Below are 26,795 nucleotides of genomic sequence, written 5' to 3'. Positions count from 1 at the left end.
GAGAGTTGGTAGTTGTGTTCTATATACAGTCTGATCTTGCAGATTTGGTCTGTCAAAATAAATGGAAAAAAGACCATTTCTTTTACACTTAAGTCCTGTTAAATATGCACAAGTCAAGTGAAGAACCCTGTAGCATAAGGACTAAAATGGTTTTGGTTATGCCCACCCTTAAATATAGAAACTTCTAATGCCAAACACTCAAAAATCTGAAGTTTGTAGAAACTGTCTTTAGTGAATGACAACTGGGAAGGTGTAGGTACCAAACTATATTTTCATTATATCCCTTAAAGTTTTAATGAACACACAAAAGGGACAGAGAAGAAAGAGTATCTCTCTGTCCAAAACTGCACATCACATTGAAGGAAACTTCAAATCAGAGTTCAATGTTTTACTTAGCACTTATGTTCTTTTGTAAAACTGGATTCATAAGTTTGCTAAGTTTGATTAAATAATAAAAATACTCATAGCTGCAAACATATCAAGTATTTCTGTAAATTTACAGTAATAAAGACCATTACAAAGTTGAAACACAAAGAATTCAGACAAAAAAAAGCCATCTTGAGAGGTAAGAATTACAGATGGATAGAAAATTCCTATAGACATACCAAGATCTTATATGTTCATCAAGAAAGACCAGATCTTCCCCAGTGTAAATCAACACTGATTTTAGCGGAACATAGTGGATTTGCACCATGGGGCTTTCCATGTGTTTAACAGGTGAAAATACCTCTGGCACATGACATTGAGCATGTTTCATCAAACTCTGCTGTTAGACCTTAACTCATTCACCATCTATAAAGATTAATGAATGACCAAACTGATGGCTCTTTGGAAAGTTTTGTCTAATAACTGAGTAGTTCTTGATATCTTTATTTAATGAACTAGACAAAAAGAATTTTTCATGTACAGAAGAACACTTTTAGATTTAGGCTTCAGGGGTAATGTTATCTAGACAGACTTTTGTTCCTAGCTGGAAAATGGTTCATATTATCCCGATTTGTGGGAATAGAAAGACCTATCAAATATCAAGGCCTGTTTATTAGGCCATACATGAAATCATCCTATTATGCATCTTAAATCAATATAATTTTTGAAAAAAAATGTTTAGAATATAGAATCTTGTTCAAGGGCTTGTTTTATTGATTTCTGTCAAGACCTGACATAGATGAGACAACACCTAGGGTAAAGAAAGATGTATCATAAAGGTAAGTGTATTTCTTCAACCAAAAAATAGAAAAAGAGAGAGCTAGAGTTCCTATGAGCATGAGAATCTAGAGAAAGAGTGAAGTTCAGAAGAAAAAGGAGGAAACAAATGAAAAGAGAGTAGCACTTAGCAGTACTGTGGAGTCCCATGGAAGTGGAAAGACTTTGTTCTGCTCAGAATGGAAAGGAACTCTACTACCTGCAGGTTTTATTTTGTTTCTATGTAGACTACCATGTAAGTTAGAAAATTTGTAGAGCTATCTAAGCATCCTGATCTTTTCATGATATGGTAGGTGAAAAACCCTTTGACACAAGTTGCTTTTTGAGTTACAGGTTTTACACATGTAAATGTTTGCATGAAATTCATATATGTCACTGTATTTTTTTTTCCATACCTTTTGACTTATTAGAACATTTAACTTTTATGTAGTGCACAATTCTTTCTGAGCTATTACACTGTGGTAGTAGTATATAACTGTTTATATCATACACTGTAGACTTGCCAGCTTTCTATATTTTCATCAAGAAAGGACAGATCCTGCCCGGTGTAAACCAACACCAAAGTTGTTGATAAACTTGATTCAATTACCTTAAGTAACTTAAGCAAATTTCCTTATTGTCCTTTTAGCATTGCAATCTCCTGATGCTGCGGAGTTTAACAAGTGAAATGCCTTTACCTCAAGAAAAAACAGTATGATACTTTACCCTTCTGTTTGTGCAATATACCAACTCCTTTCTACAGGTTTATTTTTAATAGATTGGTCTTATGATCAGATGAAAATATTCAAACACAGATTAAAAACATAATGCTTTGGTCCTCTTGAATATCCAAAAAAAAAAGCAGACCCACACATTTTATCATTATACTTTAACCAAGTATATAAATTGCTGTGCTTAAAGGAACATAGGATATTTATTTCTTACAATGATCTGCATGGCTCAGTATTGCTCTGAATATCATATTTCAAACAGAGAACCAGAGTAAGAATAAAGTTTACTTAAATAGATAAAATATGACAGAAAAAATATTGTAATGGTCCTCTTCAAACCATTCTCTCTATTATCTGGAACATTTTGTCATCACTTATTTTTACACATTAGGGATTTCATGAAAAGTTGAAGGAAAAACATGGACTGTTTTTTCATTTTCAAGGCTCTAGGTACTCCTGGAGAAGATACAATTATATTTCCTGATAAATCTACATATTAGGTAGGAGACTGTATACCGGTATCCTCTATTTAGTGGAATTATTATGATTGTTGGAATATTATGAACTAGTATAACTGTGACAGTATAGTTCTTTCATGATCTTTTTTTAAATTTTTATTTTACTTTTAACAAAAATCAAAGGAAGAATACTGCAGATACCCCAAAGACCATGAAATGTATTAACTATTTCTTGGGAATGAGAGGGTTAATTTGGGTAATCCAGAGAGAGATAACGAATAATAGTTTGATAAATTGGGAAGATGATGGTTGAGGTTGAATGGAGAAAACCCTGATCTCAATTATATCAATATGCATGCAAAGAAACTTCTTTAACTTCAGTGGAGTTTATTCATTGTATAAGGTCAGAATCTCACTATGCAAAATTAGAAACACTTTTTATTTTGGATACTTGATTCAGCAATGAAGTCTGTAGAACAGTGATGAAATGACCAACCTTTCAGACATTAAAGATCTGAAAACACTATAGTAATCAGTCAATACTATAGAAAGTCTCCTGGATGAATAATGAAACCTTTCTTAAAACCAGTTTCTGCCACAGTATATATAAGCATTATAAGCATCATCTTGTTAGAAATTACATTATAGTGCTGCTGTCAGAAATGTAAATCCTGCTGAAGCACTGTGTGAAGCCTTACAGGTAGAAATAATGGTGAGCTACAGAAGACAGCAATTCTCACATGAAGGATATTTTTAGGGCTGTTTTGTACAATTAAATTAATAGATTGAAGAGGATGATTGCAGTTTGAATCATAATCTGTAACAGCAAAACCTGTGAAAATGTATTATGGGTATAAATTCTATAGGAAAAATAATATGAACACTGAAACCTTTCAACAGCCTAATATTTTTCTCTAAGCTTATTTCTTCTGACTCTGAGTATCTATTACCCTGAGATATTCCTAATCTGCCATTTGTGTTCGTACATGTTGCTGATACATGCTATCTCATATTTCTTAGGGTTCAGAGGTAGGGAAATGCTCTGTGAATTTTATAGTCCTTGCTTGACATTTTCTGACCTGCTGGCAAGCTGTAGCTGTCAATTAGAGAGTGGAGGACATTGAGAGTGCTGAAGTTTCACAACCCATACACAGACCACTGCACAGCCAGAATAAAGAACAAATTAAAATCCATAAAAATCTGAGTGCCTCCAAATTAGTGCTGGAATGTTCTGCTTTAATGCATTGTTCAATATGTTCATTGCAGATCTCTCAATATTAAAACACTTCTCCATTTTCTGGGTTTATTTACTTTAGTTTCAGTTTTAAGAAAAAAAAAGAATATGAAACATTTAAGGAACTGTAGTATGAATTGTTTATACATTTTTGACAACTGTGATGGCAAGTGTTCTGTGAGTGCTGTTAAGGTCTCTTGTTTACATATGTATATTTATAACCTGCTTAGGATTTGGCAGTCTTTATTTTCTTGGAGTATTTTTTACCCTTCTCTCTTGACTAAACTACGTATCTGATATAACAAAGTCCTTCAATTTGTTTTGGTCTATCATGTCATATGGTCTATCCTTTTTTGTTGTTGTTTTGTGTTGGGTTTTTTTCTTAAGTGAAGAATAGTTATCTAAAGTCTTTCCAAAACACGTCCTAGCATCTCTATTATGTGCTATTTTGTTGCTTTGAAAGCATTTCATGCTGTGTAACCAACTAGCTGGCCATGTTATGACTTCTTGCACTCATTACTCACTCCTCTATGCACATTACTGAAAATATAATGAGGCAGTGTAGTCTGTATTAGAGGCTGCTAAAACACAGCCTTTTATGAGCATCATGCTGCAGCTGCTGTGATGTATTGTGTCAATTATATTGCTGAGTATGCATTCTGAGAGTGTTCAGTAAAACATGTTATTGCATTAACTTGCTGGTCCTTTTTCCCCTTTTCTCTCACTCTCTGAAATAGTGAGGGCCAGATTCTCAAAGGAATTGTGCTGGTTTACACCAGCTGAAGAGCTGACCTCTACATTGCCTACTAGGGAAAGCAGCCCCAGAGTTTCAATTTAATTAAACCCCCCCCATCCAAATGAATTAAGGTTGTTTTTAATATTATCACCTTAAATTCTTGAATAAGATACAGAAATAAATACCTAGCCTTTACACTTGGTGTATTCTTAGAATTAGTTAATGGTCCACACATAGCAGTCACAAGATTTCATTATACCTATGGTGAATTTGATCCAAAGATCTCCAACAGTTCCCAGACATAAATGCATAAAACCTCACGTATTTCAATTTTATGAGACAAACACAAATCCTGTGCTGAGCAGTAGAATATGGTATAGAGTCATCTTAGCTACCTGAGATTGGTCTAGCTTCAGAAAAAGAAGGTATATAGCTGTGGAAGTCCAGGGCTGCTCCTGAGCAAATAAACCCCATTGAGGTATGTTTGTCTGGGCACAGCATTGTGGTACAGTTTTCAGGTCATGTCCTATATGTCACATTTTATTGATGTTAGCACCATGTACTAGCACATGGGCTCTGTACCATGCTTTGTGGCATGGTTTAGCCAGGCTCAAAGACCAGAATGTCAACATTTTGATTCCAGCTGTCTAAACCTATCCAAATCCACAGTTAAATTCAGATTACTGAAAGACTCTTAGGAGATAGGTGAAGCCCAAAATGTAACGGAAGCTAGATGCCTAACTGCAGGTCCCTGTTCCTCTGGTAAGTTCAGATAATGACCCAAATTTAAATTTGAAAATCCATACCTAGCCATATATATAGTGAGCCTATTTTTGAAGCTTAATAATGACAAAGATTTTCAATGTAACCTGTAAAAGTATTTAATTCTCACAAAAATTTCATGGGAGTTTACCACAGCAAGACAAAGATTTGGGAGCACAATTTTTATGCATTTGCTGAAAATCTTAATTTTTAACTCCCCCTTTAAAAAATTCCAAGCTTTGGTCTTGTATGAAGGCAGTCTGATCTCCCAAGGTAGTGGAGAACTCAGAATTTTTTAATGGACCTACAAAACACTTGTCCTTGAAAATCTGTACTGTGGCTTTTCCTTGACATGCTTAAGTAATGTCACCACACCTACACAATGGGGAAGCCACAAATTTTTGAAAAGGGACAATCATGTCTGGCTTTTAGTTCCCTGGGTTTGCTTAATTAAAATTACGTTTACTATTTAATTTCTTCAATGGAGTCAACAAATACCTGATATTACAGGTGTTTCCAGCCTAATGTTTCTAACTGTGATTTTACAGCTTAAAGTTCTTGCTGGGCATGATTTTTTGACCTTCCCAAGTTTTGGTCATTTACAAGGCTTCTCAGCTATATAGTCTTAAATCCTGTACACAAACTGAATGGGGAAAGTGAGGGCAAAAATGATTCAAGATCTGGATTTCAAAAGCTTCAAAAATTTGACCGTTCATACAAAACCATGAAAACTATCCACATTTAGAATTTGCCAGAAATCTGACAAAAGCACAAGGCTTTATAGTATTTCAGCATTTCTACTTTTGATTACAGCAATTACTTGAATCCACAGAAAAACACATTCAGGTATGAGGTACAAAAGAAAAAAAAATTAAGCAAGGAAGCTTTTTCAGGCAAAGCAAAGAAACAAAAAAAAAATGGTCTGGATTTCAGTCTGAGTTTTGAGTGAGAAATTAATTTCATTAGACTTAAGTTTCCATTCTAACAGCCCACCATGAGTCATTCATGGGTTAATTATAGATAATCAGATATATTTACCATCACAATAGAGCCCTGTTCTTATAAACTATCTGTAATCTAAAGTTTTCAGAGACAACAAAAGTGCTTAAATCTCTCACAGCTAAAAAAGTGTTTTGGGGGAAGAAAAAAGCAAATTGTACGATAAAATTTAATTGAAATTAGAGGGCACATTCTCAAGGATGTTTATTCTTTCTCACTCAGATGGAATAAATGGGCTGTAATTTGTCTGTAAATAGACAGTGAAAAATTCAATTTATGCATCTGTTCTTCTGTTACCTCCTGTTCTTTTGTTGCACTGTGGCTGTCCTACAGCTCTTTAGACCCTAAGGTAACGCCTACATCTGCCCAAACTCCCTTGAAAGAAAATGTATCCTGGAATGCAAGAAGATACCCTCCAAAAGACAACTACTGTAACAGCCTCACTTTATTAACCAGCAATGTTATACTTGCCTAACATAACTGTATTTATCCTTTTGCAGAATGCAGTGAGAGTATTCAATAATATTTAATTTACCGTGTGACCAACGTATTTCTTATGTGTTCTGCACAATTGTTTGGACTTAGTGCAGAAGATCATTAGTGACAGTGGTGGAATTACGGCTTCTACTGAACAGGAATCAGGGTCATTTGAGCAGGAGTATACTGCTGTCTCCCAACTGCATTAGACTTAGAAAGCAGAATGAAATCTAGATGTACTGTGCACAGCCCTCTCCCATCTACCCACCATCGAAAAAGTCTCCTAATTAGTTGTTAGAAGTATGGATGCATGATCTCAGTGTAGTACATCAAGGTCATTCTGCCAGTGGGCAATGACAGGACAGGTTGCCAGAGTCACAGTAGATGTTACAGTTACTAGTGACCTTCATGTCTTGTTTACACCATCCATCAATCAGCAAAGGAAAGAGGTCAGCCATATGGATTAGGGTCATTCAATAGTCCGAGGTCTCAGGTCATTTCAGCTACCCCTGGGCCTCCAGCTGTGGTTAGATTTGCACCTTCAATAGGTGCAAATTAGCATGGCTGTACAGAAGCAAAAACAATGTCGAGTTGGAAGAGCTGAGAATATTGCTCGTTAAAGATACCACACAGGGAAAGAAAAACATTTGCTGACTTTATTTGTATTCTGCTTCCACAACTGTACAGGATTTTATTAAAGAGGAGAGTATACCCCATCATCCTAATAGGGATGCTAATAGGGAGAGCTAACAGCCGTCAGTGCATTTGAAGATAAATTTTCACAGGAAAAAGCTTCTAAAATGAGCATGCAAAGGAAGTAATGTTGGATCTGTAATATTTCAAACACAACAGGATGTACTTTCATGTAAATATATATGCAAATTAGATGCAACCCTCAGGCAGTTGGTGAGTTTCCAATGAGGCCCTGGAGGCTGCAAACTGTTGATTTAGCATGTGAGCCTAACCACTTACACTAAAATGCATGCATTAAAATAATATTGAAAGAATGTATGTATCAGGGACTTTTTTAAAAGTTAAATATTGATGTAGGCTCTGGGTAGCTCCCATTGACATTTGATTTCCAGTTGGAAAATGTTGTGGTGATTTTACCTTTTTTAATGTGAGATAAACAATGTATTCTCTATGTGATTAGTGTAAAGGCTCAATCAGTTGTGTTCATGTCATTTTTAAGGATAATTATGTCACAGCTAACAAACTTGATTACAAACAAATTTAATTAACAAATATGATTCATCAAATACATCTCTTCCACTCCTTTCCTCATGCTGCACATTAACAGATTTTGCTCTGAATGGTATTGTTTTTCACTAGATAAAGAATTAAACATGAAGACTTTAATGTTAATTCTCACTTCCCCTTCTTAATGTTTTCTTTTCTTTATGACATAACTTAGTTTTTTGATAGAAAAGCTTAATTACAAAATTATCAAAATATTATCTTCCTGCATCAGTCCCATAAAGCAATGTATCAAGACCTGTAAGAAAAAAAATCCAACTATCACAACTATCAGTGGTGCTTTGAAGGTAGCTTCAGGACCCCCTCTACTACTGCATACTTTGGTTTTTTCTTACTTTCATGCTCTGGTAGATGAGAAAATATTTCTTCTGATAATGTTATTATTACATTTTTGTTGCTAAATTATCATTAAACCTTATTGATGTGTTACCAATTTACAATGCAATACAACAAAACAAAAAGAAAATTTGTCCCTCCCCAAACCAGATAGCCTAAAAGACAGATAAGTCAGGAGAAAACAAAAATCACAAGAAAGGGCACAGAATTAATATCATAACTTGTTTAGGAGACATATCATGTTGTTTATAAGTAGTATCCTTTTGCTTTTTTAGAGAAAAAATGCATTTTTTTGCAGGTACAACTATAGAAAAAACCAAGTATGAGGAGTGATCTAGTCTGACCTGCAAAGGGAGGCTTATACTGATTTTGGAACTAAAGGGAACGAAAAATGTTGGCTTTGTTTGTTTGTGTTTTTGAAGGAAGAAAAGTGTACTTTTAATCTCTCTTCTTGAATTATATTTTTAGGGGTGTCACAGACATCAGGATAGCCATCTCAACACTACAAAGAACAAATACATGGTTGTGCAAACAGTTGTGCAAAGTGGTTTCTAACTACTGCTGCAGTTTCAGGTTGCCCATCGTCACAAGAAATGTGAAAAACAAACAAACAAGCCAATAAGCAAATATTATCAAAGGACTGCTGTTCATTTCGAAGTCTAAAACTCCAGGAGCACCTTTGTGGCAGAGCTCATTTGTGTACTGAAGTGTTGCAATTTATCTGCAAATATCATGTCTTTTGATTTGTGCTTTAAGTTTTGCCTGTTCTGAATAATACATTTTTTTTTGTTTTATTCAGATAAGCATTCCCAAAAGGATAGTTAAGTTCTTCCTAGTAAGAGTATGAGTTATATGAAACATTATTAATACTCTCAGTTCTCTCCTCCTAAAATATAAACAACTCTGCTAGTATGGTAGAGTCCAATATGCTGCATTTTAAAAAGCAATCCAAAATGTAAATAAAAATGACTGACTAAGATAGGAAGGGAAAACAAACTATTCAAAACATAACTATCCTTTTTGGTTTTTTTCTTTTCAATGAAATGAAGTTACATGTGCATGCAAATTGTGTTTTAATATACAGAATTGCTATCTGAGAGTGAATAAAAAAGGATAGTATCAAATACTAAATAGATTCTGAACATGCTTGGGGGGGGTTGTGTGTTAATTAGTCAGCAGTCAAAAAATGATTGTGCATCACTTGGAAAACTGCTAAAATAAATTCAGAATTTCAGGAATTTCTAAACCTGTTCCAATATCTTTATATTGGATTTCTTTGATGCTGGCTAGAAGGGACTTATGGTAAACTGAGAGAGGTTTTATTGGACTCCATCTGCAAATACCCAGTTCTATCTCTCCTGCCGAGGAAGGCTTTGAGCAGAGCTGTGGTGAGCAAGCCAGACACAGAAGGTGCTGCGACTTGAAAATCCACCCAGTAGTTTGCTGGTGTAAGCACTGGATTCTTACAGATGCACCCCAGAGTCCATGAGGTGTACCCCAGAGTCCTGAGAGAATTGGCTGATGTAGTTGCCAAACCACTCTCCATCATATTTGAAAAGTCATGGCAGTCAGGTCAAGTCCCTGGGGACTGGAAGAAGGGGAATGTTGTGCCCACTTTTTAAAAGGGAAGAAAGGAGGACCCTGGGAACTACCAACTTGTTAGCCTCACCTCTGTGCCTGGGAAGATCATGGAGCAGATCCTCCTAGAAGATATGCTCAAGCACATGGAGGACAGGGAGGTGATTCGAGACAGCCAGCACAGTTTCACCAAGGGCAAGTCCTGCCTGACTAACCTAGTGGCTTTCTCTGAAGGAGTGACTGCATCAGTGGACAAGGGAAAAGCAACAGCCATCATCTATCTGGACTTCTGTAAAGCGTTCGACACAGTCCCCCACAACATCCTTCTCTCTAAATTGGGGAGATATGGATTTGATGGGTGGACTGTTCAGTGGATAAGGAATTGGTTGGATGGTCACATCCAGAGGGTCGTGGTCAATGGGTCGATGTCCACATGGAGAGTGGTGACAAGTGGTGTCCCTCAGGGGTCCGTACCAGGACTGGTGGTATTTAACATCTTCATCAATGACATAGACGCTGGGATCAAGTGCACCCTCAGGAAGTTTGCAGACGACACCAAGCTGAGTGGTGCAGTTGACACACCAGAAGGACGAGATGTCATCCAAAGGGACCTGGACAAGCTGGAGAGGTGGGCCTGTGTGAACCTCATGAGGTTCAACAAGGCCAAGTGCAAGGTCCTGCACCTGGGATGGGGCAACACCTTATATCAATACAGGCTGGGGGATGAAGGTGTTGAGAGCTGTCCTGTGGAGAAGGACTTGGGGGTACTGGTGGATGAAAAGCTGGATACGAGCTGGCAATGTGCACTTATAGCGCAGAAAGCCAACTGTATCCTGGGCTGCATCAAAAGCAGCGAGGCCAGCAGGTCGAGGGAGGTGATTCTGCCCCTCTACTCTGCTCTGGTGAGACCCCACCTGGAGTACTGCGTCCAGCTCTGGAGCCCTCAGCACAAGAAGGACATGGACCTGTTGGAGCAGGTCCAGAGGAGGGCCACAACAATGATCCAAGGGCTGGAGCACCTCTCCTGTGAGGCCAGGCTGAGGGAGTTGGGGTTGTTCAGCCTGGAGAAGAGAAGGCTGCAGGGAGACCTTACTGTGGCCTTTCAGTACTTAAAGGAGGCCTATAGGGAAGATGGGGAGAATCTTTTTAGCAAGGCCTGTTGTGACAGGACAAGGAGTAATGGTTTTAAACTAAAGAAGAATAGATTTAGACTGGATATAAGGAAGAAACTTTTTACAATGAGGGTGGTGAAGCACTGGAATGGGTTGCCCAGAGAGGTAGTGGAGGCCTCATCCCTGGCAACATTCAAGGTCAGTTTGGATGGGGCTCTGAGCAACCTGATCTAGTTAAAGCTGTCCCTGCTCACTGCAGGGGGTTTGGGCTAGATGACCTCTAAATGTCCCTTCCAAAACAAAGCATTCTATGATGCTATGATTCACTCTCCTTTCTGGAGAAACCCAGGAGGGAAAGGCAGAGAGCTGGCTGATGACCATCCTGGTTCTCAGGTCGCCCAGGATGTCACTTCTCCTGAATCAGCCCTCAAGCTGATCTGCTGGAACACAGAGATCTGGCTCTGCAGCTCTAGCCTGTGTTCTAACTCAGATGTCAGTATATATGTTTTAATAAATAATCTTGAAATATGCTATTTACGCCATGGATCTGGAACATTATTTGGTGGTTTTCCAATTTAAAACCAGCAATGTTTCAAAAATCTATGTGGGGAGAGAACAAAAAAATACCTTCTCTGGGTGCTTTTGTGTTCCTACATTTCAACAGAAACAGGGCTTTTGTTCAGTTGAGTGTTCTGACAACAGAAATTTGTAATGCAAATGCTCCCAGTATCTCAATGAAAGCAAGCTAAAAAGCAAGGGTTTCATGTATCAGCACTGTTGTTTTATGATGTGAGAACCATTTTCTAGAGACCTCTCCAGTCAGTTAACCAAATCAGATCTGCTGATGGACTACAGCTTGCATTTATATCCATCTCAGTGAGGGGGTGGAGAGAAAACTTGGTTATTTTGTAGTTTGTAAAAAAACTTTGGACATGCAGAAGGTCAGCAAGCAAGGTTGAATTTTGCATTATGACACAAATTTGGTTTAAAAAAAAATCAGTGAATAGAAAAGAGAAATTTCTTTCAGACAGTGTTTTGTCTCTACATTTCTATGTTCTATCATTTCAGTTACCACTGGTTTCAGCCATAAATTATCTTAACATAGAAGGCAAGTTTTGCATATTGTTTGATGGAAGGAGCATAGTGTTAAAGCTTGCTGTGCAGCTACATAATAAACAATGAGATTATGAAGATGTCAGATCAGAGGAATGGGTAGTACAATGGTCTGCAGCAAGACTATGTGATCCGATGTGCAACCCTCAGATGATATTGGACTCTGTGTTGGTTCTGCTGCATTTTCAGCTGTGCTGCCTGAACAGCCAAACACCATGCTGCACCTGCAGATGACTAGCTCTGAGCTAGGGTTAGCTGCCATGCTGCCAGCCTGCTATGGATGGGACAGGAGGAATATCCTCCTTAGTCCAGCAGCCAAACTGAACAGGTGCTGCCAAACCACAAATTGCAGTTGTATCCTTTTCACTGTAAAGGCCCTGGCACTCCCAAGGAGGTAAATTTATATTTATTTGAGTAACAGCTTAAGGTAGTTGGAAACTGCAGTTGGCTTCAGATGGTCTTTAATGAAGACCTTAGTTACCAGTGGGAAGATCCAATGAGTGGAATGGATTCTAAATCACATCTCACATTAAAAGCTTCATAATTAATGCATATTCAACTGCAAGTTAAAATTTTATTTGCTCTTCAATGCTGGAAATGGACTGAGAGAGGTTATTTCAAACAAGCAATGTTAGGCTAGAGAACTGCTCAAAAGAACAGTTGTTGCTTTATATAATACCTGCCAGGGCACTGATCTTAGTTAGCCAAGCATCCTCCAGTGCTATGAGTGACCTACAGCAGCCAGTAGGCAGGATGCTTTGACTGACAAACTGCACTAAAATAAGTTCCTAACAGAAAATAAGATGTGCCTCCACAACCAAGAGCTCCAAATTGTTCCAAAGGTCAGTTAAAAAAAAAAAAACAAAATTTTCAGTCACAACAGTAAAATAATTATGTTTGAAAAAAAAAAAAAAAAAAGAAAAGAAGTATGAGGGAACTGTATGCACCTGTACATAGACATAAGTTTGCCTATAAATGCAGTTGCTGAGCACACATGTGAAGGAGATTGTGTCACTGATGAAACACTTCTGTAAGGGCCATCTGTACCATTCAAATTAGGTATCACTCATCAAGAGTAATATCTTCAGTACATTAGACCCTCTTCTAAACTCGAACCTTCATTATTGATGGAATGCTTTGATTCAGGTAAAAAAGTTTAGAACAAAAATTATTGTTTTGCTAACAAATCTTTTTTTTACTAATCAAAACACATTTTTCCTGAGAAGCAGCTAGTGAATCTGGAAACACATCTGCAGGTTGGTCCTAGAAGACTTCCCCTACCTTTATGGCAGTGGAGGCAATCTGGATGTGGTGGAGTCTACGCAGTGTGCTGTCCCTGTCAATGAAGTAGGAAGCTGCGAGCTGGTGCAGGGTTTCCAGAGTAACAGCAGAGCTGTTTGTGCTGGGATCACTTCCTTCTGACCTCTTGCTCAGCTTCCGTTTGTCCACAAAAATGGTGAGCGACTCCTCTCCTGAGCAGGGAAACAGAAACCACAGCATTCATCAGTGACATCTTCTGCAAGTCTCATTTTGCTAGAAATAAAGTAGTGTGGTAGTACAGCCCCCCTGGGCCACCCTGAGATCCCAGAAAAAGCCCTATTGTGCTGTTACCTTGATCCTAACGACTTGGGTGTCAGGCAATCTCTGTCCACACCTGGGCTATCTGCTGCCTGAATGGTACATCAGAACAACTCAGCACAAATTGTGGCCAGAATGTAAAAATAAATTACTAACCAAAGCAAATCATCTCGAGATCCTATAAATAGCGATCCAAGAGGGCGACCTCTTTGAGCTCTCCAGGACCGCAGTTACCCAGTATCTCCCCCTGAGCTGGGAGGCCTCTCAGGGTAGATTTCATGAGCATTGAAGGATTGTCCATAGATTTCACATGGATTAAAGGATTGCCTGTAGATTTTGCGAGGACTGAAGAATTGTGCATTGATTTCACGAGGACTCAAAGAACTGACTTCGTGAGGTTCACCGACCATCCATTGATGAATGCTGGCACATAAAAGTGAGTAATTCATGAAACTCACAAAAAGGGAAATTTTGATCACAGGTTAACCTCGGTGTGCGCTTGTGTGTGTGCAATTTGGCTACATATATATCCATATATACTATCCCTACTCACATAAACCATTGACCAAGCCTGAGACTAAGATTGGACATAGCCGCACCTAGACTCCTCTCTGAAAGGAGTTTAGAAAGCAAGAGGGTCTATTCTGAATCTCGTGACTCAATAGGAGGGTCCCCCTTATCCCCTGCACCCACGATCCTTCTGTGTAGCTGAATTCTCCTTCGTGTACTTCTTCCATGTAGGTAATAAAGTGAACCTTGCCATTCTCGAATCTTTAACTAAGTCGCTGTCTTGATTATAACAAATTCCATCAAATCGCTGTTCCAAATTGGCTGATGCTTAAGTATTGTTAAGAGTTATACAACCTAATACTGTGATCTATCTCAAAAATATGAATAAATCTTAAATTGCAAGCCAAAGTTTTCCCTAGCTGTTGTCTAATGCTTAGGTATCCCTCCCTGCTGGCAAATGCAGATACTTCGGTGCCTAAGCCCATGGACAACAGATACTATTCTAGGTATTTATTCTTTTTTTTTTGATGCCTTGTATGAATAACAACTATAAAATAGGACACATTTATGCCTAAAATGCAATTACACTGGGGATACATCTGCTATACTAACTCCTGTTTACCAACAATATAGAGATATTCGGTAGACAATCAATTTAAATAATGTATAAAATGTGTTTATTTCCAAGATTGTTTAATACCTTCATTTTTTAGTATTTAATATTAGCATAAAAGAAAATGAAACCAGTGTAATACTTGAGACGTTTTTTGTTTCCTTCTTTTAAAGCATGTATTATATCTGATTTCAGAAAAGATACCTTGTTACAACTTGCTGTAAGCAATCTTGTTATAAGCAAGCCTGTGCTTTCTAATCAATTCAGCAATGCTAAGATGCCCGAAACCTGATATAAAAGATATCTTAAACCATATTTATATAACTGAATAGTATAAAAATATGTAATAAGAATGTTAATCAGTTTCTTTTTAAAAAGGGAAACATAAATAACACTTTCCTAACTTTCAAAGTAGAGGTGCTTTTCTGAAAGCAAAGAGAAGCTTCAGCGTCTTGTGGTTTTTTTCACTTCCTTTCTCTTTAAAGAGACATGGAGAAATACTCTTTAATTTAGAAATTTTAATTCCTATAGGATTACTGAAAACCAAAACAAAATCTCATTTGTTTGACTGAGTTCTTAAGAACCATTCCTAAACAGACCTGCTGATACTGTTAAATTTGTAAGGAATTTTCCATTTTTATTATGTCATGTATATGTTTTTCCTGCATTTCAGGCTAAGCACTAATTCATTCATTTAGTAATGTGTTTAGGCAAAACTCTTTACTTCAAAAAATTAATTAGAAAAGTAATTTACTGACTCAGTATTTTCTTCTGTGCAACTTAGTCTGCAGTAACTACAAAAACACTTATCTCACTTGTTAAGCCTGTGTTTGATAACTTGTATTCTTCAACACTAATCTCAAGAATCAATGAATAATATCATTATACCTATATTTTAGGTGCTGAACAACTCCACTGAATGCCATTTCCTTGTTCCTGGAAAGGAAGCTACCCTGGTACGGTCTGACTTGTCACTTGTGCTAGTTTCATTGCTCACCCATCTGCTACAGTGGCATTTTGCCCATTCAGAGGATGGGGTGCCAGCTTTGGATAGGTTTACATGCAAAAAAAATATATCTGTAGAGGGGTAATATGTAGGATGAAAACATGACATCATCTTTAAAGTGAGATAATCTTGGTGGTGAGCAACGCTAAATGAAGAATATATGCCTCAGTACAGGAGACTACATCTGTTGACAAATTTGACACACAGCTACCTCAGCTTGCAAAATTCATTTGTGTTTGGAGAAAGAGGAGTGTGTTCATTTTAAACAATGTACCTTACAGTGTTTTCTAATCTCTCACAAATTCAGAGGACAGTCAGACCTTTCAGACCTCACACAGGCAAAACTGCTATTATCCAGGAGCCTCTTATCTAATTAGACTTGCTGGGCTTGTCCAGTATGTTCATTTTGTCCTGGAAGGGACAGCTGCTGCCCAGGACAGCTGGCTATTCCAGCTGGAGCCTACCTCAGTTTTCACCACTATATTTATACTTCTCCTACTACAGTCTCATAATGGGTCATTTTTTTGTGCATGCAGTCATAAAAGCAGGGATTAATTGCCTGAACTCCAAAGAACCAGGAATTAAAGCAGCCTCCATAAGTAACAGGATTTCCCCATCCAGTTGCCTAATCTTTCTTCTGTAATAAGTAGATATAGGTTTGCATTTTATTTAACTGCTGTCAAAACCTCCTGCAAAGCAGACTAAGGTTGCTTGGCAGGGCAGGCACGAGCACGTTGCATTAGCACAGACTTGCGCACTGCATTTTGCTACACTACCCTGGTGCAAGGTGGTGCCAGTCCTGTAGACTGGTGGACCATTATTCACACCATGCTGCATCCATGCCAACTGCCATGAGTAGAGAACTGGGAAAGCACAGCAATGTCTAAAGACTTGTACTTTGAGATGAGAGAAATTTGTCGTCAAAACCTGGTCTAGGTTCCAGCATTGTTGGAGTTCAACTACGCCTATGCAATAAAACCTGTCTTTTCAAAACCTGCTTTGTGATTTTAGCTGGTATGAAAGATGTTTCTGAAATTAAAAACAATGGAGTGGGCTGAGATTTGAGCCAGGGTCCATGGGCTTTGTGCAGCTGTTTGTGGAGCTATAAAGACACAGTTATATCAGAGCAGACAACATCAGAACTCACAGGGGTAAATACTGTATCAGTTACCAGTTCAGGCTGTGCAAATAAGCTGTAAAATTTCACTAGGAGATTTCTCTCCATTTTTTTCCCCTTTTCCAGAGGTCTTAGCTAGTATATTTACATTAAAGTGACTTTTGCAAGCTCGACCAGCTTTCCACTGAAAATATCTTATAATCTATAAGGTAAAAGACAACAAGCCCTTAATGTTGCAGGAAATCTCCGGCAAGTAAAGAAAAAAAAAATTTGAGGTTCTTTGTGTTTCATTAGCCAGTATACCACCTCACCTTGCTCTGGTGTAAACTCTTTTGATTGATATGTATTATTTATTGGTAGAGATGGTGGGACTGCTTCTATTTCAACAGAAATCTGGTAAGTTTTATTATTAAAACAGAGTTTGTTTATTTTTCTCCCATCAAAGATGTTTGTTCTCCAGGGGGTGGAAGGCAGAAGTGCAATAAAAACTCCCATTTCAAAAAAAAATAGCTTGAAAAAGGACGATGTTGTGTGTTGTGTTGTTTTGTTTTGATTAGAATATGTCAGGAAAATAACCTTTGAACGCCCTCACAGTTATCACATCATCCTATTATCCTAGTCCTGCTTGATCCCATGCTTGCTGTGGCAGTTGCTGGTGGGTGTGTTTTGGCAGGTAGGATCCCCTAGCATCCCCAGCCCTGCAGTCTTCATCCCTGTTCCCTGACAGATAAGTTTTGTTTTTCATGCTCTGTAACTGGGTTCAAATGATTTTGAATGTTTACTTTGACTCAGATAACATCAGATTACATCTCCCAAGGTTGAGCAAAGGCATGCAGCTGGAGTGATGAGGCCTTTGGTGTAAACATGAAGGAAGCTCTTTCTCCTCAAAACCCTCTACATTGTGTTTGTATGGCATCTCAAACAAGTGGGTTCTAGTTCATCACTGGTATTCTCAGGCACTATGCTAATACCAGGTGTAATCAGGTAGGTTTCAAAAATATTTGCTGTTCAAAAAGCATCCTACAGATTCTGAAAGTTTTTTATCTGTCAGAGCTGATTTAGCACTTGCTAGAAAAAGTTGATTAAAAAAATGAGAACTACCCTATAAGCTGGAACTCAGGCATCCATGTCACTGCAGAATTGTAACAGGGCTCCCTTTTGCATCCAGAACTCAGGGGTTTGTAAAGTAACATCACTGACTCATATTTAATTTGTGGAAGACAATTTGAGTTTTAAGTTAATTTACAGAAAATTAAACCCATGCCAGAAGAGACTTTTCTGTCACATTTGAAACATGGATGAATCTTGGTTTTTACTAGTTACAGTCTGCCACCATGAAATAGGCTAAGATGACATCTAAGCATTAGCTAAAAAAAAAAAAAAGGATTTAGAAAACTATTCAAGGTTACGAATTTTAAGAACTGAAAGGATTAATGACAGTCTATACTAAGAAAACATGGTTATTCAGCATTGGATCCACACAGCTGTGCTTTCCACAAATTCTGAAAGCAGTATTTTCTCTGCTTCACCAAATTCAGGAGACAGTTAACTTCACTTTCTCAGATTTTAAAGAAACAGCATAAAACATTTGGTAATGCTCACAAAACACCACCACATAATCCAATAATTGGTTCAAGAAATTCGCAGAGTCACTACGCTGATGCTGTATTACCATGTAGCTGCTGTCACTGACAGATATTCATTGGGACTGACATTCTCACTATAGACTGACCTTGGCACAATATATACTAATGACCCTCCGAGCCCTGAAATTTGCAAGCTTAGAACTTAGCCTGTAATTTAATTCTTTCTAGGTTTATATGAACATGTTTTCCAGGATTTGTATTTATAAGTTAAACCCCTGAGTTGAGAAAAATATTCTACATGCTGTTTTTCAAAAACTAAAAGTATGAAATAAAATAGGTACATAAGAATTTACCTAGCCACATAACCCATCTGTGGCCATTTACATATAAGACTCCTAAACAACAGTTTATAAATGTCACTCAGAAATTAGAAATTATTTGTGTGTATCTTAAGAATATCTTCAGGAATTATTTAAATAAATAATGCAAATCACCATCATTGACATGGTAGAATTGGAATAATGCTATAACAACTGTAACTAAATATAACCATCTACTGAAGGAGTAAATATATTTTGTTATACATAATAATACATATTCGTATGATTTAAATACTTAGTGCTATTTTCTACCTCAGTTATTGAGAGATTGTTTTCCTGTACGCACATCTTTGTAACGAAGAAAGGATCATATGTCATGATGTTTCATATTTTCATCTGTAGACTGGGTAGCGGTAGGAAAAAGCAGTGATCCAAGCAGTTCCCATCACTTTATGTCAGAAAGTGAGGAAACAGTAATAAAAGGATAACATTCAAAGGCAGATATATCTGAGCATCATCCACAGTTACCTATTTAGAGCTCTGTCTTCATACACATATATGTACCTCACAAAGGCATAAAGGTCGTTGGCCTATGAACTCGTCAAAAGCTTCTCATTAAATAGAATATCTCAGCTACAATAGCTGTAATGAATTACAGTAAAAAGCAAAAAAAAAAAAAATGTTATGCCTTTATTACAAAAAATAGTTTAGTGCTAGTGGAAAATTGTCCTGGTTTCGGCTGGGATAGAGTTAATTTTCTTCCTAGTAGCTGGCATAGTGCTGTGTTTTGGATTTAGTAGGAGAAGAATGTTGATAACACTGATGTTTTTAGTTGTTGCTGAGTACTGCTTATGCTAGTCAAGGACTTTTCAGCTTCCCATGCTCTGCCAGATGCACAAGAAACTGGGAGGGGGCACAGCCAGAAGAGTTGATCCAAACTGACCAAAGGGCTATTCCATACCATATGACGTCATGCTCAGTATAGAAACTGGGGTGGGGGGTTGGCTGGGGAGCAGCGATCGCTGCTCGGGAACTGTCTGGGTATCGGTCGGTGGGTGGTGAGCAATTGCATTGTGCATCACTTGCTTTGCATATTATTATTGTTATTATCATTATTATATTGTTATTATTATCATTACTATTTTACTTTATTTCAATGATTAAACTGTTCTTATCTCAACCCAGGAGTGTTTCTCACTCTTACTCCTCTGATTCTCTCCCCCATCCCATTGGGGTAGGGGGAGTGAGCGAGAGGCTGCGTGGTGCTTAGTTGCTGACTGGGGCTAAACCACAACAAAAATCTGTTCATGTATGGATCACAGAATGTACCATTAAGGTTTTATCAGGTCATTTTCCCAAACTTAAGCAGATGCTGATGGAATTGCACAAGTTCAAAAAGTATATAAATGCTAAGCCAGATGTAGTATAATATCTGTGGTTCAAGTGAATAACAGTGCATGTTAATTCCATACATACCATCTGGTTTAGGATTTGAAATTTGTCTTCATTGAATAGATGGAGAGAGAAAAGAAAGAGAATATATTTTTGCTTTTTTTCCTTCCCCTTAGCATCCATATTAAATGCTTGAAAATTTACATACCTGGAGTGGGGAGGGTTTGCAAGTCTGATGCTAAATTTTCAATTTTCTTTCTCACATCAGTCATTTAGGACTGGACTCTCCATCCCTTATTTGCCAATAGTTTGTATCTTACCTTGAAATAAGTGTTATAGAAAACAAAAGTCGTATCAGCAGTTAGTGTAAATTACTATAATTCCTTCAGAATTTATTGAGATTCACTGGTTTACACCACCTGACAATTTCTCCCATCTGTGTATGCAGAGTAATGTACTGCTCAAGAGGATTACGGGGCATAAACTCAGGGGCAGAAAATCTGACCTTGTTTATTCAGTGTGTAGAATAGCAAAGGTAAACACACTTGTAGAACTGTAATCAGTGGAGAGGAGAATGACAAGAGGTTAGGGTTAAGGTGATCTACTGATGCCCATGAAGATTTTCTGTTGTAAAGACAGAACTACCTTTTTTCCTTTTGATACTCAAAGCCTTCAATATTATCAAGGGGTATTTCCTGACCCAGAGAGGTAAATGTATTGATGGCCTGGTAATGAACACTTTGAGCAATTATGACAGGCAATAACAGCAAAAATAAATCAATCTCAAACATTTGAGATTACCATTTAGCCAACTGCCTAAAAAGGTTCTAGTTTCATAAGAAGTCTTGGAAAAGTCTTGCAAATTTGTTTATCCAGAACAGTTACCATGTTTCCAGGTGCAAGGAGGACTCATTTACAAAGTCCACTATCTTCATCTTGCAAAGCACCTGAATCAGACTCACATCACCCAGACACCTGGAACAAGGGCCTGTCTTTTCATTGTAGTATGTTAGTTATCTGTAATTTCTTCATCACCAAGTCAACTGGTTTGCTGAGCAGCCTTTACATCTATATGTAAGAAGAGCATTAAAATGAATACCTTTTAACGTGGGACCCACTGATATTTTCATTCTACACTTATTCCACAGTAGTGCCCTAATCTTCACAATAACTTCCAGTTCTGAAGCTCACTGCTGCACACTATTTTTGTAAACCAGTAAAGTGTACAGTAGCTAATGCTCTTGTATATTCAGCAAGCTGGACCTTAATTGCATCACACTGTATGCAAGCAAAAGAGAAAAGTATACATGCAGAACAAAAGGAGAAAAAGTAATACTGTGTATTGTCTCTCATTCAAAGGAGAGTCTGATTTTTGGAACTGCTAGTTCAAAGCTGATAAAGAACTCAGAAATACATCTCATAGAGTTAGAAAGTAATTTAGACTGGAAGTGACTTCTGGCAGTCATCCAGTCCAATCCCCTGCTCAAAGCAACTCTAATTAAATGAGATGCTCAGGGACTTGTCCAGTAGAGTCTTGTCTCACCTTCAAGAATCGAGTTCCCTTGTATGAGTCTTCTCTTGCCTTTCCCCTAAAGCTGTTCTGGTCAGTGTTGTCTGTGCTCTGTAAATTTGCAATTTTGCTAACGCAAACAGGATATGTGTTGTCCTAAAGGGGTGAAGGAAACTTCCTCACTTCCTAGTGATGGCCCAGCCCAACACAGCATCCCCATTTGTGCACAAAATTTAACAAAAATGAGCAGCCACGGCTCTCCTTTGCAGATTTGACACTGCAGACAGTCAATGCAGAAGCAGAAGTTGCTCCTGTGTACAGGCACATGATCTTGCCTGTGAACCTATTGCTTAATCATAGGCTCCTATCATGCAGCTTGAAGCTGTTCATTATGGACATTTGGCTTATGTCACAAGAAGATAAAATTTCCATAAGAAAAAGAAGCAGTGAGAAACGTCATTTTCCACATTATCTTGTGGCAGCAAGAAAAATAGAACTTCCCTAAGTTCTCCTTTCAGAATGCCCTTGAGGACTATATTTCTGGGTTTGTGAATAAAGACTTGGGAACGTATCACAAACAACCATGTGCAAGAGTTCCCTTTATGGTCAAAAAGGGATATTCATGCAAGCCAAATGGTCACAGAGGCACACAAATCTTACCACAGGATCACTCATTTGCCAAGCTTTCCTTTATGTCTATGAATACAGATGATTTGGTATTCATTAAATAAAAGTACTGTGCACACTCAGTTTGGTCTTCTGCTTTTCAGGAGCTACATAAGTGACAAAGATTTCACAATAAAACAATTTGTAATTAAAGGGAAAGTACAATTACATTATTGAAAGAAAAAAATCTAATTACATGTTAATAAAGTATGGACAAGTATCTCCGGTAATCCCCATTCAATCTAGCCCAAAAATGAGAACTAACACATACAGAAAAGTATAGGCTTATTAGCTACCTCGTGAAAGCATTCTTAGAAATTACTAATTCCCTGTAATTATTTTAATTGAACTATTTTTTTTAAGTATTCAGCACCCACCCAATGATAATGGAAAGCAGCAGGTGTGCCTGAAATCATGCCTAAAAATTGAGGTTAGGGACCTAAATCAAAACCCATCAAAGTTAATACAAAAATTCCCTTTGACTTCACTAAGCATTGACAGAGCCCAGAAGTCAACACTGCCTCCCAATGAGTGGAAAGTTTTTGCAAGTTTGTGGCAGCTATTGCATTTTAGGGCCTTTGTGAGGTGGTCTGAAGAGTGATGAGAAAAGGGTACCCTACCCCAGTTTCCCTGCAGCAAATATTGAGGCTTTTGGGAGGATATTGAATGTTTAAGCTACAGTTTTCAAATATCTTCAGAATAACTACCCTTAAGTTTTAGTTTTTACTTAGGGCCATACTACCTAAAAAGTGTTAAGTTTGTAGCTCTTTTGTGATCAGTGTGATACTGGTGCTTTGTACTTTTAAAGAGTAGCTATGCTTGTGTTAGACTGTTTTCCCTGAGTTGTTAGGTCCAATTTCAACTTGAAAATGAGTTTCACCATATGGCTGTTAGTACTGAAAGTTATGTTACTTAATAATTAGCAAATAGCTAATAATCCTAAAAAATAATTTTTTACCATTGGATAACCCTTGCATTAGGATACATGCTACAGCCAAATCTTTAATTATTATGATTTATATTTTAAGAAACATTTTCTTTCTCTTCTGCAGTTAAGTTTACTGTTCAGATGTGCTACGTGCTATATACACAAGAAAACATACAGTCATCCATAAAAAGTGTGTTTTTTGCATGGAAGAAATATACTGAGTAATTAAAAGAAATTTTGGGAATTTTATTCCAAATTGCTGGTCAAGGCATGTAATTTGTTCTTAAAATTCTAATGGTGATGGATTTGCTGTAGAAGCACTAGTTCCCAAGATAATGATAAGAATTTGTTCTTTATTATTTTAAATTACTACAGTAAGACAGAAATTCACCCTGTTTCCAGAATGGTCTTTTCCAAAATGGAGCTACTGTGAGCGATTTCAGTTGTTATAGATCTCAGGTATCAGCCAAAAGAGAATAAGAAGGCTGTCATTTCTTTAATATATGGTTAGGATTCAGTTATGAAATGTATTAAAGAGAACCATTCCTCAGGTGAATAAAGGATTTTGACAAGACTGTCCTGCTGGAAGGATACTCAATCACCAGAATTATCTTTAATATAATCACTCACCAAGGGATAAAACTGCATTTCTGAAATGTCAGTTCATTTTGTAATGCCTAGATGGGTAATCACAGGCACTAATTATCTTTCATTTGGAACAATTTATGCTCTCTCTTGAACATTAGGCCTCTTCACTGGATTTCTTCAATCCATTGGGTGACTGGATCCCAATTATGCATCAGGCTACCCTTTCCAAATTAGTCTGTGGGGATTTAGAGATGCAGATTCCATTAAGTTAATAGGAGTCACATGACAAAGCCTCATCATCCCATTCTGAAACTTTTAGTCCCACTGGTTAGGTGGAGACTAGTCCTAAAAAGGGTAGAGTGATAATATAGGGACTTCCCAGCAGTCAAAGTACTTTAAAAGTCTCTTAGCTGAAAAGATTTGTTGGAAATAATTGTTACTGGTTGTCTTGCTTCATCTCTGCAGTACTGTAATGGACCCAGATACTTATGTAATCTGTTATTATGCAAATTGTTATAAGGGCCTCTTACAGAAAAATATCACTCTCCTTAATGACCTCTTGGTGCAGAGAAACATCCCCAAAAGACAAGAAGCATGCACACCTGGAACATGCACACCAGGAAAAGTACCTCAGTCTTAGCAATGGGATTTCTGATCTTTTTGTCCCCCAAATTGTTTACACAGAATCAATAAAGCAAAGTTTAACATCAGCAGAAGAAGGAGCCATGAGGCTTGTAGACAAAACTTGCTCCCATGTTTTAAAGTCCAGTCCAGGGAGAGTTGCTCAGCCCAGCTGATCTGAGAAAGGAGCACCACAGTTTTACAGGGAAATCAGTTGTGACCAACACTTTTAGTTCAGTGACTCCAAACTCATGCACAATATTTCCTAGTGTTAACCCTACCTCCCAAGGTAGCTGATAGTAGGAAATGTGTCCCATATTTCTTGATAAGGTTTTCTGTGATCTGTTGAAGGGTCGGGCGGCGTCCGAGTAGCCTTATGTTACGGAAGAATTCAGGGGCAAGTGGCAGTGGGGAGCCAAGGAAGTTTCTTCTTTCAACAGCAAGATTGCTTACTTTCCAGCGGCCAAACTCTCTGCAAAACAAAGCAATTCTCATTCAGAAATATGTCATTCAGACAAATGTTCTTCATTTGCAAAATACTCTGCTCTGTTGACTAGCTGGGGGTGACTAGCTGGGTATTACAACAGGTCTTGACAGTCATACTCTGTCATGTGTTATAGGCATAGGACAAGAAATGAGTGTTATTTATTAGAAGTGGAGACAGTACTCCGTAATAAAATCATTGTTTGGAAAAAAATAAATAAAAAATAAGCCACTTAGGATGCTGCTGTTCCTATTGTTTATGTTTAGCTCCTGATGTGAATACAACCCTAGAACAGCCAGATTTGCTAGAAACTGAAACTAAATTAATAATTTCCCAAAATGTGGACCAAATGCAACAAGTGTTTTCATTAGCACAAGGCAAATTTTAAAAACATTTCAAGAAATAGGCCATGTCCTTTGCTTTTTGGTGGTAAGTCACTTAGGTACATAGCTGGCTAATTTGAACAATTTAGAGAAACACTATAATACCACATTTGACCTTACTATGATATTTCCAGTTTTCTGTACTTTTGGCCTCCATTTTGAGGAAATATGCAGATAGTTTTCTAAAAATGGATGACTTTTCAGTTGTAGGAGGGATATAAATTAATTCAAAGACTTATCCCCTTCCCCTCTCCAAAATAAATCAATGATAGCAAGGAAAACAAACAAGTCAATTACACAGCAATAAACACATCTTTTATTCATCTACTTACCAATTAAGATACTAGATGGAGTTATTAGTGGAAGGACTCATTGTCCTCAAAATCTAGCCAAGACACACAGCATTTGCAGTAACTTTGCTTTTGCAAGGTACACCAATAGCCGTTTTAGTTACAGAGTCAAGTACCATGAGAATTAAGTCCAAGTCAACCTGTGGACTGTGGATTAGCTACCACTTTGTTGAGTCATTTGTATAGCTATGTCAATTAAGATTTCCCTTAGATAAGGTTGTAGAAAAGTAAATAGCTTAGAGAGAGCTTGAATGATCCTACTGAAGGTCCCAGCTAAATATAGTACAACATTCATTTAGAAAATTAACACAGAAGGCAAAAATCAAGGATGCAGGAAGCAAAAAACATTTGAGGGATATCTGAAACAAAGCAGTTGCCTGTGGCTGAATGGCTAGGATGAGCTATGTAATACATAATCAACACTAACATTTTTTAGTACTTTTAAGTCCACAACTATCAGTAGAACCCAGACAAATGCATTCTTGTATAGCCCTTCTACTTTCCAGCATCATCCTGTTTCGCTTGCAGATACAAACTGTCTTATCCCCAGTCTAGCTTAGATTTACATGCGTAATAGGTGACAATTTGGTGCAGCTCTTATGAACGGCCTTTCTTCTCAGACACATTCTCGCAGATGCCATTTTTTATCAAAAATAAATCAGAAGAATTATAATAGAAAGAGCTTTATGTATCTTACCTGAAATTTAATGCAATTTACCAGTCAAGAGCATGAGAATAAACAGATTCCCACAGTTTCTTAAAGATTGTGCACATCGCTAGTGTGCCTAAATTAGTATTTGGAAATCACTGTTTGATAGGTGTGGGTTTTTTCAACTTAGTTGTCAGGTTTTAAAGTTTTCTCTCACAAATTTACTTTCCTTTTAAGAAGCTATAAAGCTCTTTTTTCAGCCTTTATGGAACTACTGCGTACTTCTAGAAAGAGATGAGAAAAATTACACAAAACATTTTTTGTCTATAAAATGAAAAAATTTTAATTGAGCATATTGACCACATTAATGCAGGCACTAAACAGTGAACCACCCTGCTCTGTAAATGTACTTTTCAAGTAAAAGAAAAAAAGAAATAAGAAAAACAATTTTTTATTTAAATTCTGTGCTTTCTGGGCATATTTGAGTAGGTTTTTTCATTTGAATACATCAGAAAATAT

The 26,795-nt window shown here is 37.4% G+C and overlaps 1 protein-coding gene across 2 annotated transcripts in view; it reads right to left on the bottom strand.

The window, feature by feature from the left end:
• BRINP3 (BMP/retinoic acid inducible neural specific 3) overlaps positions 1 to 26,795 on the bottom strand; it is a 228,164-nt gene that overhangs the window by 87,059 nt on the left and 114,310 nt on the right. Inside the window, exons 2-3 of one of the 2 annotated variants that reach the window (XM_075711317.1) lie at positions 24,692 to 24,882; positions 13,257 to 13,447 (exon numbers count right to left, since the gene is read on the bottom strand). In XM_075711317.1, the coding sequence (XP_075567432.1) occupies positions 13,257 to 13,447; positions 24,692 to 24,882 (382 nt within the window). The remainder of the gene's footprint in view (positions 1 to 13,256; positions 13,448 to 24,691; positions 24,883 to 26,795) is intronic. The other variant, XM_075711318.1, reaches the window with a different exon arrangement.

This window comes from Pelecanus crispus, chromosome 5 (assembly GCF_030463565.1).
Source record: "Pelecanus crispus isolate bPelCri1 chromosome 5, bPelCri1.pri, whole genome shotgun sequence".
Lineage (NCBI taxonomy): Eukaryota > Metazoa > Chordata > Aves > Pelecaniformes > Pelecanidae > Pelecanus > Pelecanus crispus.
This window is presented reverse-complemented; position numbering and strand designations above follow the sequence as displayed.